General features: G+C 35.8%; 2 protein-coding genes across 3 annotated transcripts in view; one reads left to right on the plus strand and one right to left on the minus strand.

Moving 5' to 3' along the window:
* The window catches only part of GREB1L (GREB1 like retinoic acid receptor coactivator), a 198,644-nt gene extending 196,517 nt beyond the window's left edge, over positions 1–2,127 (plus strand). Inside the window, exon 35 of the mRNA XM_036418475.2 lies at positions 1,009–2,127. Coding sequence (XP_036274368.1) covers positions 1,009–1,172 — 164 coding nt within the window. The 3' untranslated portion in view covers positions 1,173–2,127. The remainder of the gene's footprint in view (positions 1–1,008) is intronic.
* A 7,193-nt stretch (positions 2,128–9,320) lies between these two features.
* Positions 9,321–16,510, minus strand: part of ESCO1 (establishment of sister chromatid cohesion N-acetyltransferase 1) — a 31,799-nt gene continuing 24,609 nt past the window's right edge. Inside the window, exons 9-12 of one of the 2 annotated variants that reach the window (XM_036417500.2) lie at positions 16,247–16,336; positions 14,352–14,495; positions 12,409–12,596; positions 9,321–10,488 (exon numbers count right to left, since the gene is read on the minus strand). In XM_036417500.2, coding sequence (XP_036273393.1) covers positions 10,341–10,488; positions 12,409–12,596; positions 14,352–14,495; positions 16,247–16,336 — 570 coding nt within the window. In that variant the 3' untranslated portion in view covers positions 9,321–10,340. Of the gene's footprint in view, positions 10,489–12,408; positions 12,597–14,351; positions 14,496–16,246; positions 16,337–16,510 lie in introns of those variants that run through there. The other variant, XM_045574746.1, reaches the window with a different exon arrangement.

The raw sequence follows: 16,510 nt of genomic DNA on the forward strand, positions 1-16,510 counted from the left end.
ACAGTACGACTGACTGAACTCCCTACACTATCATCCACTACTAACAGAGTTTGTGTGCACCTTTCTGGGTTGTGCTGATATATTGATGGGCAAGTAGTGTTTTAGGTGCTTACACTGGCCACACATTTTCTCTGCATTAAACATGCTTTTATATCATTCTATTGAATTTATTCAACTAACTTGTTGAAATAATTCCAATTTATTGGAACTGCTCTGGCTAAAAATATTCAATTTATATATAGATTCAAAACTAGCTTTCCTCCTGATTATAGTTCTTTCTCATTAATTTGCCTCACAGTGTTTATGAGAGCTCAAACTGCACACCGATCAAAACTGAAGAATATTAGGTGTCAGTGTCTCTATTCTGCTCACCGATACTGCAGAGAAATTATTTTTCATCACTGCTCAGCAAAATCATCATATATGCTTAGTGCTTAATCATCACTTGTATTATTTCATTTTTTCCAGTTCCCTTGCATTATATTGTCTCTGTTATTGGTTTTTAAGAGCTTGTTTATGACTAAAGATGTTAACCATTTCTCCTGCATTGCAAATGAAATACCATGTTTTTTGTTACTATTTTACTCTGGTGTTTTACTTTTTGGTTGTATCAAACTTGTGTATTAAATATAATCACGTTCTGTTTAAAAACAGACAGACAGACAAAAGAACAGAGCAGCCCCACAACCAAGAATAATCCAGTCCTATAGAGCTGAGGTTATATAAGAGAAATCCTTCTTAAGAGGAAACATGAGAAACGTTTTACCATTGGTTACCACAGGGGAAAGGGAGGGTGCAACTGGGAGATATTTCACTTTACACTCTGACTTCAGACTTGTGGATCTAATACTACTTATTCAAAATAATAAAATTAAATGATGGGTTACTTACCTACTATGTTGGTTCTCAGATATGTTCACTTAGGAGATACATTGTAGAGAGGTTGTAAAGTTGCTTATCAATTCCTGAGCCTAAAATGCACTTCTGCTTTTTTTTTTTTTACCAAAGGTGCTACCCTCTGTGTCATTTGCCAAGACAGAAGCTCCTTACGCCAGACAATTGTCCGCTTAGAACTAGAGGATGAGTGGCAGTTCCGCCTCCGGGATGAATTTCAAACTGCTAACAGCAGTGATGACAAGCCCCTGTATTTTCTTACTGGACGTCATGTATGAACTTTTGAAGAGAACAAAAATAGCAAAGGGATGCCTCGGGGGAGTGGGGCAGAAACAATTACTTGGTTTTTTTTTCCTTTAAAGTACAATCACTGTGGATGGAGCGAAGTGCAACCTGTCTGTCTGTTCTCCAAAGAACGCCCCAACCTTGGGGCATTGCTCTCTTTCAGTTCCATTTCAGGACCTTACATTCAGGTTAACTCCATCTCAGGCAGTTATGCGATTAAGACACGGTCTGCCCTCGGAGCCTGAGGAGGATATACTTTGGAGAACGAACATGGCGTTTGCATTGTGTTTTCTACTACACCTTGTTAGGGGGAAAGCTGACTCAGCATTAGCTAGCCTGAATGTGTTACATGAGACACCGTTGGTGTGGAATTAATTGAAGATTAACGTTTGAGGCCTGAACCCTCAGTTTCTCTTCAGATCTGTACTTTGGTACAGTATTACTCAGGGGTCTGAAATGATAGAATGTAGAAGATATTTGTATTTAAAAAAAAAAAAGAAGTAGCTTTGTCTTTCTCTGTGCAGTGTTAGTTTAAGATTTATAATCTTATATGTATTGAAACTTTTGGCAAAATTTCCACAGGAGTTTAAAGTTTACTATTTAAACTGAACAAACAAATCAGTAAATGCAGAGCAGGCACTGTGTATATAGCAGCTTCTCTTTGCTTAAATTACTTTGCTTTTTCCATTCTTTAATAATGATTCCAGTCTCTAAGCACACCATGTCTAAGAGAACATGGAACAGTGGTTAATCTTGTATAAGAAGAACCTGATTCAGTAGTTGAGCCAATTAAGGAACTTTTGGCAGTCACTGCATGCCCAGCCTACTTGGTTGGAAGTAAGCAGTTGACACCAGCAAAGTTACATGCCAGACAATGGCTCTGTATGGAGTGGAACTAGTTTGTTTCTTTTCAGAGACTCAAGCAAAGCTTCCTTTGAAAGATACACTTAATAAATATTTTATCTGCTTATACTGACCACTACATGGAAATTGATGAAAAGGGAAATGAGCTCATAGAGACAGAACTGTCTTTATCAGTAGATTTCTTTTGTAAGGAGTAAGGAAGATCCCATTAAAAAGTCTTTGACTCCAGACTGGTGCAACCACTGTGGAGAACAGAATGGAGTTTCCTCTAACTGAAAATGGAACTCCCATTTGACCCAGTAATCCCTAGGAATATATCCTAAGAAACTAAAAAGTCTTTGACTCATTAAAATCAGCAAGGGAAGTGTTTGTTCAGTATCAATAGTAGGAGGCATAAGATTCTATAAATTTCTCACCATTATTTTAAAATTAAAAACAGATTTTTAGAAAATGTTTTAGAATTAAGTCCATTGGAAGTTTCCTCTTAAATTACTCCAATTCTCTTGACATTTTTCTGATTAGCCTGTATGTACCACTTTATCCCCACTTAACATGGCCATTTTTACTTGAATTGTTATCTTATTTATGGCCTGAAACTACTGAAAGGGGGCCTACTAAGCCTGCATTTACTTAGAACAAATAGTGTTAATTGACCAGTTTTATTAGCTTGTGATAACAAGGAGTTTACAGCTAGTAAGATGGAATATACTAACCTGAAAATGGTTTGCAGATCTCTTGGTTTTAATATAGTTACTTATGATGCTTTAAATATATTTTGAATGAACAATTCTTTTAAATCCCATTTTTAATTGTCCTTAAAAGAGGATCTGATCTGCCTTATGTATGCTTTAAAAATACTCCTTAATTTTAGTATAACAGAATTTTTGGCAAAGGTACGTTTTGAAGTGGTTGATTTAGATATGAATGTATTTCAAATGTTCCTGTTTGGTTAAAAGGGCCTAATGCAGATGATATCAAGAAACCCACTGTTTGTGCAATATTCCAATAATATTACTATATAGGGCAAATAAAATACTTGAAATAATTCTAAAACAGATGTATCTGGCTGGGGCAGATGGCTTCTCAGGTTTTCTTCTGGCTTTATGGCTTCATAGTCTAAAGAACGTTTTTAAAGTAGTTATTTTAGATGCAGGTACTCCATATTAGTGAAGGCTGCACTCTGAAAAATCAAGTAATTAGAATCTCTTAAATACTATTTAACCCTGTGGAAAGAAATACCAGAATAAAGTCAAAAGACCATCACCCCAATGATAGTTCAAATTGATCTGCCTATTCTTTTCAATGTCTTTCTTAACTAAGGTTTAAATCTTTTAAAATCACCTTATCAGTATAATTCTTTAGAGAATGTTAGGTCCTTCTCCTTTAAGGATAAAATTGCACAAGCACAGGACACCATGATTTGTTAATACATACCTTGGTGTGTTCAGCTTCAAGCCTTGCCATTCCTTAGAAACATTGTGGTATGAATGTGTTCTCTAGGCCTCCATAATAATTAAACCTATAGACCTGTTGAACTATGACAGTTCACACAGGTTAATACTGAATGTAAAGTAAAATTAGAATTGTTGTAGTCAGGTGTTTTGTTTTGTTTTTTGGCTGTAATTTATGCAAATGCTTTTTTTTTTTTTTTTTTTTTTTTAGAAAAGGAGGCACCTGTTAACTTTATTACTGTAAAATTTTCTTAACCAAAATTTGGTGAATTTCACTAGTCTACCTCACATTTTGTTTATGATTTTAAATTGTCTTAAGTTGTGTCTACAGTATGTTCTTGTCCTTCCATTTAATTTGGTGATGTATTAAAATTCTCTCACACCCAAAATAAGTTTTGTCTTCTTTAACTTTCTGATATATTCATAAATGAAATGAGCTCCCTTGACAGTGTCCAAGAACAGCTGCTAGTCCATATATCACAGATTGGATGACTCTAAGATTCCACTATCCTGGCATAACAGTCCATCAAAGTGTTAACTATCCACAACGATGTCCATTTGCAGAGTTCCACATAATTATAGGAGACAGATCTATAAGTGATTATTCAAGAGATGTTAGAAATAGTCATTGTACACATATCCCAAATCTTTTATTAGATTAGAGGCCCGTTGCACGAAGATCTGTGCAATAGGTCTTCCTTCACCTGGCTGCCAGCACCCATTTTCCTCTGGCACCCAGGACCCTGGCCTCCACTCTGGCCACCGCCTTCCACCTTTGCTCCTGCCAGCCTTTGCTGACTCTGGCTGGAGTCTGCAATCTTCGCTTCCCTCTGGCTGGAGCACCGCTCCTGTAGCTCCCTCTGCCACACATCCCCTCCCCGCATCATAGCAGGCATCCTGCCCCACCCAGCTGTTCCACAGCTGGAACAGCCAGCGGCAGGGCCACCACCATCTTTGTCCTGCTGATTTACATATCTCCTGATTGGCTGTTGGTCATATCATCAATTTACATATTTCTCTTTATTAGTGTAGATGACACCTGTACTCACTTTGCTGTTCTTCATTGAGGCAGAATGGTTTGCAAGAACTATAATATGACATAAGATGTTAATCTCCCAATTTATTTCTAAACTTGAATTTTACCAAATTAGGAAAGTAACTTATTCCAGAATAATACCTTTCAGTTAGTTCTATAGACTGTTAAAATAATAGACTTTTATATAGAAGCATGAAAACAGTCTCCTAGGCCAAAGGCTCCCATTCATTACCTTAGGAGGGGCAATAAATACAAGAATGATGACAAATTCAAGAGCAAATAGAAACTGCCAGTGTTCCACTACATATTCCAACAGTTGCCTTGGAAAGACTAAAAGCTGTGAAACTGTCATACCTTCCTATTCTGCTAATTACCTAGAACATCCAGGGACAAACATTTCTTGGAAATCTCTTTAGTCATGGTAATTGGCCCTTAAGTTTCTTCTAGGTTTAAGATATTGCTGTAACACTGAAACCCTGCCTTCACTGGAAAACCCTCACTAAAGGTGATTCCAGGAAGGTAAGGCTAAGGACAAAACCATTCACAGTAAATTCCTTAGTATTGACTTCAGTGACTGACAAAAGATAGAACAAGTTTTATAAGAAAGAAAAAGCAGTCATGCCTTTAGTAGATACACCAAATTCACTATTTTATATTATGAACTTGCAAAACAGTGACATTTATAATTCACACAAAATCATTACATGGCCATGTAGACCAAAACATACCCCAAATACTAGAACCAAATAGTTCCTGTCTATACTTGTGGTTCCTATAATGTCCATATGAGTCATTTTTATAATGAAACATCTATTCAATGGCAGCGAACAAAATTTAAAAGCCCCTTTATAAACAGCAGTTGTACAATCAACCTCCTTTGAGGTTTAACTGTGACTGCTAGTGCATACTTACTGTGTCCGATACTGCCACCACCACTCTGTAGATCCCTCCTCTTTTTCTAAAGTCACTCTTCAGCTTCAATCGTGATGTGACAGTATTGATTCTTTTTATTCTTGAGACTTTTCCCTTAGTTTCAGTCACTCTTCTTGGGCATGCCATCTCAAGTAATAATGTTCCTCACAACTTTTTCCTACCCTTTCATTTTATAAGTCTCAGGGTGGAGAAACCAAGAGCGGCATAAGGTATACACCTGTACATGCTGCCTCTCACAACCACATCAAAACTACAACTAAAAGACACCCAGAACCACGGGAAGGCTGGCCGAGTAGAAGTTCTACAACTAGAAGGAAAGAGAAAGGCACATTGAGACCGGGTAAGATGTGCATAGGCATGGAAAAACAGAGGTATGGAGGCGCGAGAATCAGTCTGGTGACTGGGTGCGCTTCTTTCAATCCAGAGGGAGTTATAAGCTCCTGACTGCTCTGAACTCATTTCCCATGAGACTCTGGGGACCCAGACTCCTATGGGAAGAAGCGGGACTGTCATTGGGTTGCAAAGTGAGGGTGGCTCTCTTGCAAAAGTGCTCGCAGGAATCATTGTTTACTGCACTGGGGCATGTGGCAACAGAAACATGGAGACACAGGGAGGGCTGACTGGCAGCTATCACTGTTTGCATGCCCTAATGATTCCGAGACCCTGCCCCACCCAATTTACAAACCCACCCAAACTGCATAGCGGCTTTTGCATATGAATGGCCTGCCCTATCACAGCTTAACCCAACAAACTGCAGCTGGGTCAGCTCAAAGACTTCCAAACTCCAAGCAATGAGAAATCTGCAGATCTTGCTGTAGCTCCTGCTGGGTGGCCTCTGACAGAACTGACCTGCACCTCCTTGGAGATCCAGGATCCAGTGTACCTAGTGGTCAGTGTAAGACAACACCAGATTTCAACTCCTCACATCCCTAAGTGACACAAGAGGCAGACTCAGTGAGCACCAAAACCCCACTGAAGCAAGTCCTGCCCCATTAGGGTGTCTCCAGCACAGTTCTTCCATTAGAGACACAGTGGGTCCTCACAGCCAATTGGCCTGGAAGTCAATTCCTCCCAGTGTACCAAAAGCAATCAAGGCTTAACTACAAGACTGTGCACTCAGTCCACAAAGGGGTGTACCAAGCGTGTCCACCTCAGGTGATTGAGGAGGCTGAACCACTAGGCCACATGTGTCAAACACAAGGCCCGCGGGCCAAATCCGTCCCGCCAGGCCTTGCAATGTGGCCCGCACCGCGCTGTCATCACTGCACTCCGCTGCGTTTCCATCACAATGACAGTTTATGACTGTTCAGTAAACCATTCGGCCCGCGATTTAGGCTGGATTTTAGATTTTGGCCCCTTCTCTGATTGAGTTCGACACCCCTACACTAGGCTGTATAGGTCACCTACCACACAAAGCCACTCCATCAACACAGGGAAGCAGCCAAAAATGCAGAGACAAAGAAACATGTCACAAATGAAAGAAATGGAAGAAAGCAAACTACTGGATAGAATTCAAAACCACAGTTATAAGGTTACTCAAGAATCTTTTAGAAACCTCCAAGGAACTTAGTGAGACCTTTAAGGATCTTAATGAGAATGCCAAAAAAATAGAAAAGGACCAGTCAGAAATTAAGCTTACACCGTCTGAAAGAAAGAATAATGTACAGAAATTCAACAGCAGACCAAAGGACAACGGACCACAAGAATCAACTCAAAAGACTTGAAATATAAGAAAAAGGAAAAAAAAGAAAAAAGAAAAACAACCAGAAAAACAAAAAGAAAAAAAGAATCTAAAATATGAAGGTATTTTATTAGTAGTAAGGAGTCTCTGGGACAACCTTCAAGCATACGAACGTCAGAATTATGGAGATGCCAGAAGAAGAAAGAGCAAGATACTGAAAACCTATTTAAAGAAATAATGACAGAAAACTTTCCCCACTTGGTGAAAGAAATAGACTTACAAGTCCAAGAAGCGCACAGAACCCCAAACAAAAGGAATCCAAAGAGGCAGCTGATTGATGATTCTCTCTCATGGATGTTTCTAGCTCTCTATCTCTCTCCCTTCCTCTCTGTATAAAAAAATAATAAAAAATTATATATATATATATATAATAAAAATAAAAAGCAACAAAGGCCAGAAGGGAATGGCAAGAAATATTCAAAGTGATAACTGACAAAGATTACTCTACCCAGCAAAGCTATCATTTAGAATTGAAAGTCAGATAAAGAGCTTCACAGACAAGAAAAAGCTAAAGGAGTTCATCACCACCAAACCAGGATTATATGAAATGCTGAAGGTTATTCTTTAAAGAGAAAAACATAAAAGTTATGAACAACAAAGTGACAACAAATACATAGCTATCAACAAGTGAATCTAAAAATCAAATGAACAAAAAAAAATCTAATAAACAGAATAAACTGGTGAGTATAATAGAATCAGGGGCATAGAAAGGGAGTGGACTGACAATTCTCAGAGGAAGAAGGTGTGAGGGGTGTGGGAAGAAATTGGACAAAAATTCTATACCTATGGATGAGGACAGTGGCAGAGGGTAAGGGCCACGGGGTTGAGGGGAGGAATCAGCTGGAGGGGAGCTATTGGGGGAGGGAGGAAGGAACATCTGTAAGAATCTGAACAATAAATATTTATTTTTAAAAATTAAAAATAAATTTCAGGTTGGTGAACTCTTCTAAACCTTCAAATAACTATAATCATAAATTTCCTTAACTCAATATATCCAATTATATACCAAATAAGTTATCTCCACTCAGAAAATATTCAACTACCTTAAAATCTTTACCAAAATCCTTCCTATCCAATCCTCCCAACATAATTCTTCAGTATTCCCTTCTCAGTCAATCCATCTACTTAATTACCCAAATCAAAATCCCCAATTACCCTAGGTCTTTTGCCATAATTCTTCTTTGATTAGTTATCAACTTGTATCAATTCTTCCAGTATATTGTCTTAGAGTTTATCCATCTTCTCTCATCTTCATCCCATACAACACAGCTTTAGTTCAGTGTTTCAAAATTTTTTACTCAGACTCTTCGTTACCTTCAAAGTTCCAGATTCCTTATTTATAAACTACCTCATAAGGTTGTCATGATAACGAAAAAAATAATGCAGGACCATAGACAGGGTGTGACACACAGTAAAAACTTAAATGCAACGTAAGCACACACCCTTGACCAGAATTGAACCTGGACCCTGCAGTTGGCAGGCTGAGGATCTATCCACTGAGGCAAACCAGCTAGGGCAGGATATGACATTTCTTAGCCTCTCCAGCAGCGGACCTTCGTTTTTTCCTCCAGGAACAAGGTGGAAAAACCCTAGATCACCTTCTTGAATTCTTATTACCCAAGTTATCAAGAACACTGCGAGTGACATAAGGGGAAGCTTAGCCAATGAGCGGTCAGAAAAGGTGTTTCCTCTGCAGCTCACGCACAGAGGTGGGATTGTCGGTGTGCCTGTTCTCTGGGGCCTATGTCATCCGTGGCTTGACTCACAGAGCACACAGTCCCCTCCCACTTGCACACACAGCCTCCTCCTGAGAAGTTGTGACATTACAGTGTCCCGGATAATTTGCCTATTACACACACACACACATATCTATATCTATATCTATATATCTATATCTATATCTATATCTGTATCTATATCTATGTCTATGTCTATATATAGATATATAGATATTCTGTCAGGATTTGCCTTTTACTAAAGTTCAGAGGAATTGCTGACATGCTGATCTTTGGCAAACTGATAAAAACTAATCTTTTAAGCCAGCATTTTTATCATTTTTCAAGATACCAAATTAAACTCCCTGAAAAAGCACAAATGACAACACAACACTCATTTATTACTTAGAAAAAGCTATCAAGTATTTTATTATTTTATCCTACATTATATACAAGTCATAAAAGGCCACAGCAGTTTTCAACATATAAACCCTTTAAAAGTAGAGGGCACTATGAAGGATTGACAAGTATCAAAATGAAGTCCAGTAATGAGGGTATATACTCAGTGTAGTATTTCTGAGGAATAACAAAGCAGATACCAAGTCATTAATATTTAGCTTGCAACTATTTTATGGGTTTTTATAAAACTCTTTGGAGTTTTGTTAATAGCCTAAGTGTGCCCAGTTGCCATTTAAGAAATAAAAGATAATAAACTTTAGAGGGTACCATCCTAATTCTAGTCACTTATATGTCTCCAAGAAAGAAAGACTCAATTCTTTACAACCTTCCACTTCTTTATGCCTTCAAGAGCAAGAAAGAGAAATGGGAGGAAAAGCTCGATATTCCAAATTCCTTCTGCTTATTTGGAGCTTTGCTTTTTAGTGGAAAATCTTTCAAAGTATATTTCAGGCCCTTAAAAAATTAGCTTTTAATTCCTAAACATTTAATATTATACCATCCTTGAATAATAGCTTAAAAACACTGGTTTCTGCTCTGTGAAAATACAATCTTTAAAACTATAACTGTTATCAGCAGATCAATATATAAAAAAAATACAGTACCAAACTACACTGGTATATTTCCATATTAAGAACTTCAAAATATACTTATCACTGAGACCATAGTCCTTGCATTAGTTTTCAGTCCACTATGAACAAGTATCTGCTGCATGTAAACATGTCTAAATAACTATAGATAAAATACATTAATCATAAATTTCTGTAAAAGATAATAAAATATCTTCTTTAAAAAACAAAACAATAATAAGCTATTACTGCATTGTTTCCAATTTTATGAAAATGGAACAACCTCATGGCTGTTGCCAGTCCTGAGTTCATTGTAACAAAAATGGCCCTAGTTCCTGGTTAAAGACAGAAACCAATCCACTCTTCAATAGATGTCTTCTGTAGGCAAGATTTGTTTTAGGTGCTATTTTGTCCATTAATAAAATTATATACCAGAAATTGACCAGTGCCACAGTACTGTGTTGCAAACAGTTTTCCATCAGGAGTGGGATCTGAGAAAGCAATTTCTTCTTTACTCAAATATGAGCCATATATAAAGTTACTCCTATTAAAAATAAGAGGGGTGGGGAAGTGGAAGGATAAAATTAGAAAAACCTGTCAAATACAGTTTGAGTAGACTTTTTAGATAATGCTGTATATGCCAAAAATGTTGAAAATAACTATTCATCTAAAGTATAATAATTTGAGGTATCATAAAAAAATATATAATATATATATATATATATATATATATATATATATATGAAAGCAACAATTGTTTTTAAAACATTTACCCAACAACTTTTCATGATAGAAATATTCAACTACCCTGAGAAGAAAGAACTTTCTTAAACTGAAAAAGAACAAGGAACACCAAATGTTAACGGTGGAAGACTGAAAATTGTTCCCCAGAGATTAGGAACAAGGTAAGGCTATCTCTGCACATACTTCTACTATTCAAAACAATATAGTATTAGAGTCTAATTAAAAATGAAACCCGCAATTTTATAGGACACAAGATCAATATTTTTAAAAATTAATTGTATTTCTGCTGAAACCGGTTTGGCTCATGGATAGAGCGTCGGCCTGCGGACTGAAAGGTCCCAGATTTGATTCCGATCAAGGGCATGTACCTTGGTTGCGGGCACGTCCCCGGTGGGGGGTGTGCAAGAGGCAGCTGATTGATGATTCTCTCTCATCAATGTTTCTAACTTTCTATCCCTCTCTCTTCCTCTCTGTAAAAAATCAATAAAATATATATATTTTTAAATTAATTGTATTTCTATATATTCGCAATGAATTATCCATAAACAAGAAGAATCAATAAATGAAAAAAGTAAAAATTCTATGTGCTTTAACAGGAAGCTTATTGTGTCAATTTCAGGATCACAGAACAAATACAAGGTTATACCGTTTTTATGAACTAGAACAATTTTATGATTGTCATAAAATCTAAGGTTTGCAAGGTTTAAAGGACCAATACCCTTATTTAAGACTATCATTTAATCAGCTGCATTTTCTAGATTTAGTTCTGAAAGAGCTAAAAACAGACCTGCCTCTTGTCATGAAAAGGGTGGATAGATCTGAGCCCATCTGAATCACGACTTAGTGATAAAATAGGGGACAAGAGACAAGAAACACATAAAGGGGCTAAGATCTCAGAGCCTTAGAATCTCACTTAAAACAATGATGGATTATTTTGAAAACAATTATCAACAGGTACCATGTTTCCCCGAAAATAAGACATCCTCCAAAAATAAGACCTACTTACAGGTTTCCTTCTGAGTGAAATATAAGGCATCCCCCCCGAAAATAAGGCCCCCCTAGGCTAAACATGAGAGATTTGGTCCACTGATTCTGAAAGAAATGGAGTCACAAGAAATTCACCAGGAAATTCAGGAATTGGATTATGATGATGTTCCAGAAGATGATGACATGATTGTCATTGAATAAATGAGTAAATTCTTGATACTGTAGGATTCACAGTTTGTCTGGTTTGTGTTGACAACTACCATACTACCGTACCGTATACAGTAATAAATTTCCTTTATTTTCATTTAACAATAAATGTGTACTGTATTCTTCTTCATGGAAAAATAAGACATCCCCTGAAAATAAGACCTAGCACATCTTTGGGAGCAAAAATTAATATAAGACACTGTCTTATTTTCGGGGAAACAGGGTAGTAGATAGGGATTCTATGAATAAACAAACACAAGAGCTTGAACTAAAAACCTCATTTGCATGACTAATTTTAACCTTTTCCATTAATCTTTTAGCATAGATTCTTTAAAGAACAAAAAAACAAAACATGCAATTTGGTCTTTTCCTCAATACCTTTGATTAAAAATCAAGTGAGAAAAGCAAAAGAAAAATGAATAAAAGGTTTAATTTATAAATAATATTATTAAATAATAATAATATTAAGTTAAGGCAATATTTCCTAAAGTACTGAAAAAAATGTGAAGGATTACATTCAAGTTACCTTAGACATTCAATCATGCGAGAAGCAATTTTCTTCCTACGCATCATGCTGAATACCCATATTCGACTGATCCCACAGATGGCAGGCTCTGGCAATGTTGAGCAGCACCAGGCTTTTTGTCTTTCAAATCTGACTTTTTCTTCTTCTGACCTGGTCACTGGAAGTTTTTCTTCTATAACTCTGTAGCCCTATATTAAAATTGGAAAAAAAATTTTCAAATAAGAATATTACTTGGCAATTGTCTAGTACTGACCTTAGTGAAGAGGTCTCTACATTTGTCTTCTTAACAAACATATGGGGACAATTTATGGTTTCACACTCATTTTAGGGAATAGATCTGGATCAACCTTCTGTTTTAATTCACTTACTAGTTACATAACCAAGAGAGGAAGTTACTTCATTAAGCTCTGAGTTTGTTACCTATAAATTGGAAATATCCATTTCTTTCAGAGAATTGTTGAGAAACTAAATAAGGTAATACATACAAAGCATCTTGTCATCATGGTTGACACAATAGGAACTGAATGCTAGTTTTCTCTACCTCCCACATCCTAAGAACTAGTAAAAGTACATCTTAAGAACTCAGCAGTCATAACAATGGTTTCTGTGATTGCTGCCATAGTACTAGGATTCACAGCTATGTGGGAACTAGGAATAGGGATGGCAGAGTATCAAGAATTTAGAAAAGTACTTTTCCTCACACACTCATCCCTTTCTTTAAAAAAACAAAGTGCTTTAAAAAACATATATCTTCTCTACCAGTCTAGTCTTAAACATAAAATAATTAGACAATACAATTAAGAATTAACAACAACATAAAAATCAAGCCTTACATATCTACCTTCTAGTTTAAACACTTCGACTGCTAGTCATTTTTAGAACTAAGTAAGATAGAAAAAAAAACACGCAAGGGTTTCAATTTCAATATGGCAAGCTTTCATGAGTTAGTCATTTTATATCAAATTAATATTCCCAAACTACTCTATCAGCTATTGATTGAAATCAATTTTGTTATTATAAACAGCAAGATTCATAAAACTATAATTTCAGGTCGAATTTTCTTTTGAAAAAAATAGCTGCACATACAGAAATTAACTCATACACTTATTTTGACTTTTTACTTTATTAGAAAACTTCATGATGAAGTACACACACAGCTCTGTAAGCAATCTAAAAGATACCAACTAAATAGAAGTCTAATCCAATGAGTATTGAATTCATCAGTAAGAACTCAGAGCTGAAAATAGACAAATTTCAAATGGGGTATGCCTCAAGTAAGCATGATTAAGGCGAGTTCTGAATTTTTTGTTTTCTTAAGTTAGTCTGTTCCTACTTAACTCTCACAATGTGAACATACCCGTTTTACCGATTCTACTCCTCGTTTTTTTTGTACAACTTAGATCTTAAATGCAAGCAACTCATCATCTAGATTTCAACCAAAGAAGTGGCGACCTATTTTGGAGGTGGGCAACTTTTTATAAGTCGATCTGGTCTCTCTTGCAATTATTTAACTCAATCTTTATAGTGTGAAAGAAACCACAGACAATATGTAAGCAAATGGATATGGCTGTGTTACAATAAAAGTTTATTTACAAAAACAGGCTGGATTTTGACCTAGAAGTATAGTTTTCCAACTCTTTATCCCAATACTGAAGGGACTAATTGGTACAGACATTACATTAGTATCCAACATGGAAACTTCCTAAACAAAATTTGAAAATACTTTTGATTTATACAATTTTTATCTTACATATTTAACTTGAAAAACTAATACCCACTGAAAACACAGCTCTATTGTAGTAAAAAATTACATGCAAAAATTTTGCATTCACACTCTTCCTTACATTAAATGTTCATAAATTTAACTAGGATTATGTTATTCAGATTACACAGTAAACTCTTTAAATGTCAAACAAAATATGAACACTCTAAAATTCACTTACCCATTGGATATGTTCTGCAATTAGACAGCCAACTACTTTCTTGTCATTAGAAATAAAGAGAAGAGTTTTAGTTCTGGAATAGCACATTAGTGGAGCCTGCTGGAATCCTAAGTCATTATCAACCATCTCTCTAATTTCGTCAACCTGTCAAGTAAAGAACAGTATTTAAAAAATAATAATGAAAGCATTGTATATATGTAAAAATATACAATTTCAAGTCAATAAGTTGAGTATTTCATTCTGAAGAAATCCTCTAATGAGTTCTTTTAAATGACTGTGTTACCAAAAACTGTTTTTCAAACCCTGTGGACCAACTTACAAAATGAGGGGAAAAACTGCAGAGTGATGCTAAGACTAATCTAAGGAACAAGAAAAGTAAGAGGTCCTATAATAGGCCATAAAAACATTAAGGCTTCTCATTAAGAAGCATCACAGAGAGAACTTCACTGGAATGTTAGCCAGGAAAGTTACTTTCCTTTTCAATCTTAATTAGTACTCTCATCAGTAAAACAAAGTGGGCACAGAGAAAAAAAACAAATTTACTCCTTACCAACCATTTATAAGCCAAACATTATACAAAGTTACGAATATTATCTCACTTAAATCCAATATCTCTTAGAGGTCTATGGTTCCTTACTTTATTTATGGAAGCAATAAAATTCAAAATTAAGCAACTTTCCCATAGTAGATATTGAACATCTAGAAAATCAAGGAGCAGAGATTTGAATCCCTAATATTAATATGGCATCCAACTGTGGTTCCTTTAGTTTACCTTCTAGAATTGTGGTCAAACACTAATAAGCTCAAACCTTTGTAGGTACTCAAAATCCGGATTTTTGTAGGCACTTAAAAATTAGTTCCTTTTCCAGTTACAAAATAATCTGCAGATATTCAGCCCACTAAACATGGATTTGTGCTACTAAATTTAAAATGCAAATAACTCCTAAGAGGATTAAATATTCACATCTCTGAGTTACAGAATACCATATAATATATCCCTTATTTATTGATAAAAACCCAACTTCTATTCCTGGAACAGTGTCTCACAACTCCTGATTTGATTCCTAAAGGTAAATGACTCACATACCCTAGATTTTAATTGTTAGCCTATTATGGGTTATTAACTAGTAACATACTTAATTGCAGGTTAAGATTTTGCCTTGAGAAACTAAATGGGGAAATTAGCATTTACTGAGGAGTCTTACTAATAAGAAAAGGCTGAATGCCATATATGATTGCTTAGCAAAGCTACCACTGTGTGTTTCTAAATTATCATAATTGGAATTGCTAATTTCCATATTTTGATTTTCATTAAGTCAATCATTAATCCAACATTTGTATTTGTTTTTGTGCAAGGATCAATGTTTCAAAGACAGGAGGCATTATTTACATGTCATTCTAAATGCTAGTCTATACTTGTTAAGCAGTGGTAGAATGGAAGTTTATTTTGGCATCTGGTACTGTCCAGTCAAATATACAGTGTTATCTGAAGTCAGGAACCACAGAACAAACGGAAAGCTTGGCTTCCTCCATTGCTGGGGAAACCCAAGCCTCCTGCTGGTTCAGTGGCTGGCTGCCATCTTGGTTGGGTTAATATGCATACTTGCTCCTGGTGGGCATGGTTTGTGGGTGTAGCAGAATGATGGTTAATTTGCATGTTTCTCTTTTATTGGTATAGACAAAATAGTAATGATGTCATTGAAAATTCAGTTCATATGTGTTGGACACACTACAAAGTTTAACCGTGATTTTTTAGTTGAGTTTTATTCTTTAAATGCTTATTTCATGTTTTCAGAATTGGTGTTTAAATGTGCTATGCTAGAATGTCTTATTCTCTTAAAATTAGCTGCAAAATTATTTTAGCCATCCTACATGAAATTTCACTAGAAATTTACCTTTTTCAGGGCATACTTTGGATCTTCAGGTAGAACCATTATTATCCTGCCATCAGGATATTCAGCCAAAATCCTTTCTTTTTTCCAGCCCTAGATTAAAACAAAAGAAAATAAATTGTATGTACATTTCATATTCATGTACAAAAAGAAAATATCAATGTGTCTAAAAATTGCAAACATGAAAAAATTATATGCTTATTAATGTTTAACTATAACAAATCAGCAATTTTGTTAAGCATACAATAGGTACAATGCAAGCTAAGA

Source organism: Pipistrellus kuhlii, unplaced genomic scaffold, assembly GCF_014108245.1.
Source record: "Pipistrellus kuhlii isolate mPipKuh1 unplaced genomic scaffold, mPipKuh1.p scaffold_m20_p_6, whole genome shotgun sequence".
Taxonomy (NCBI): domain Eukaryota; kingdom Metazoa; phylum Chordata; class Mammalia; order Chiroptera; family Vespertilionidae; genus Pipistrellus; species Pipistrellus kuhlii.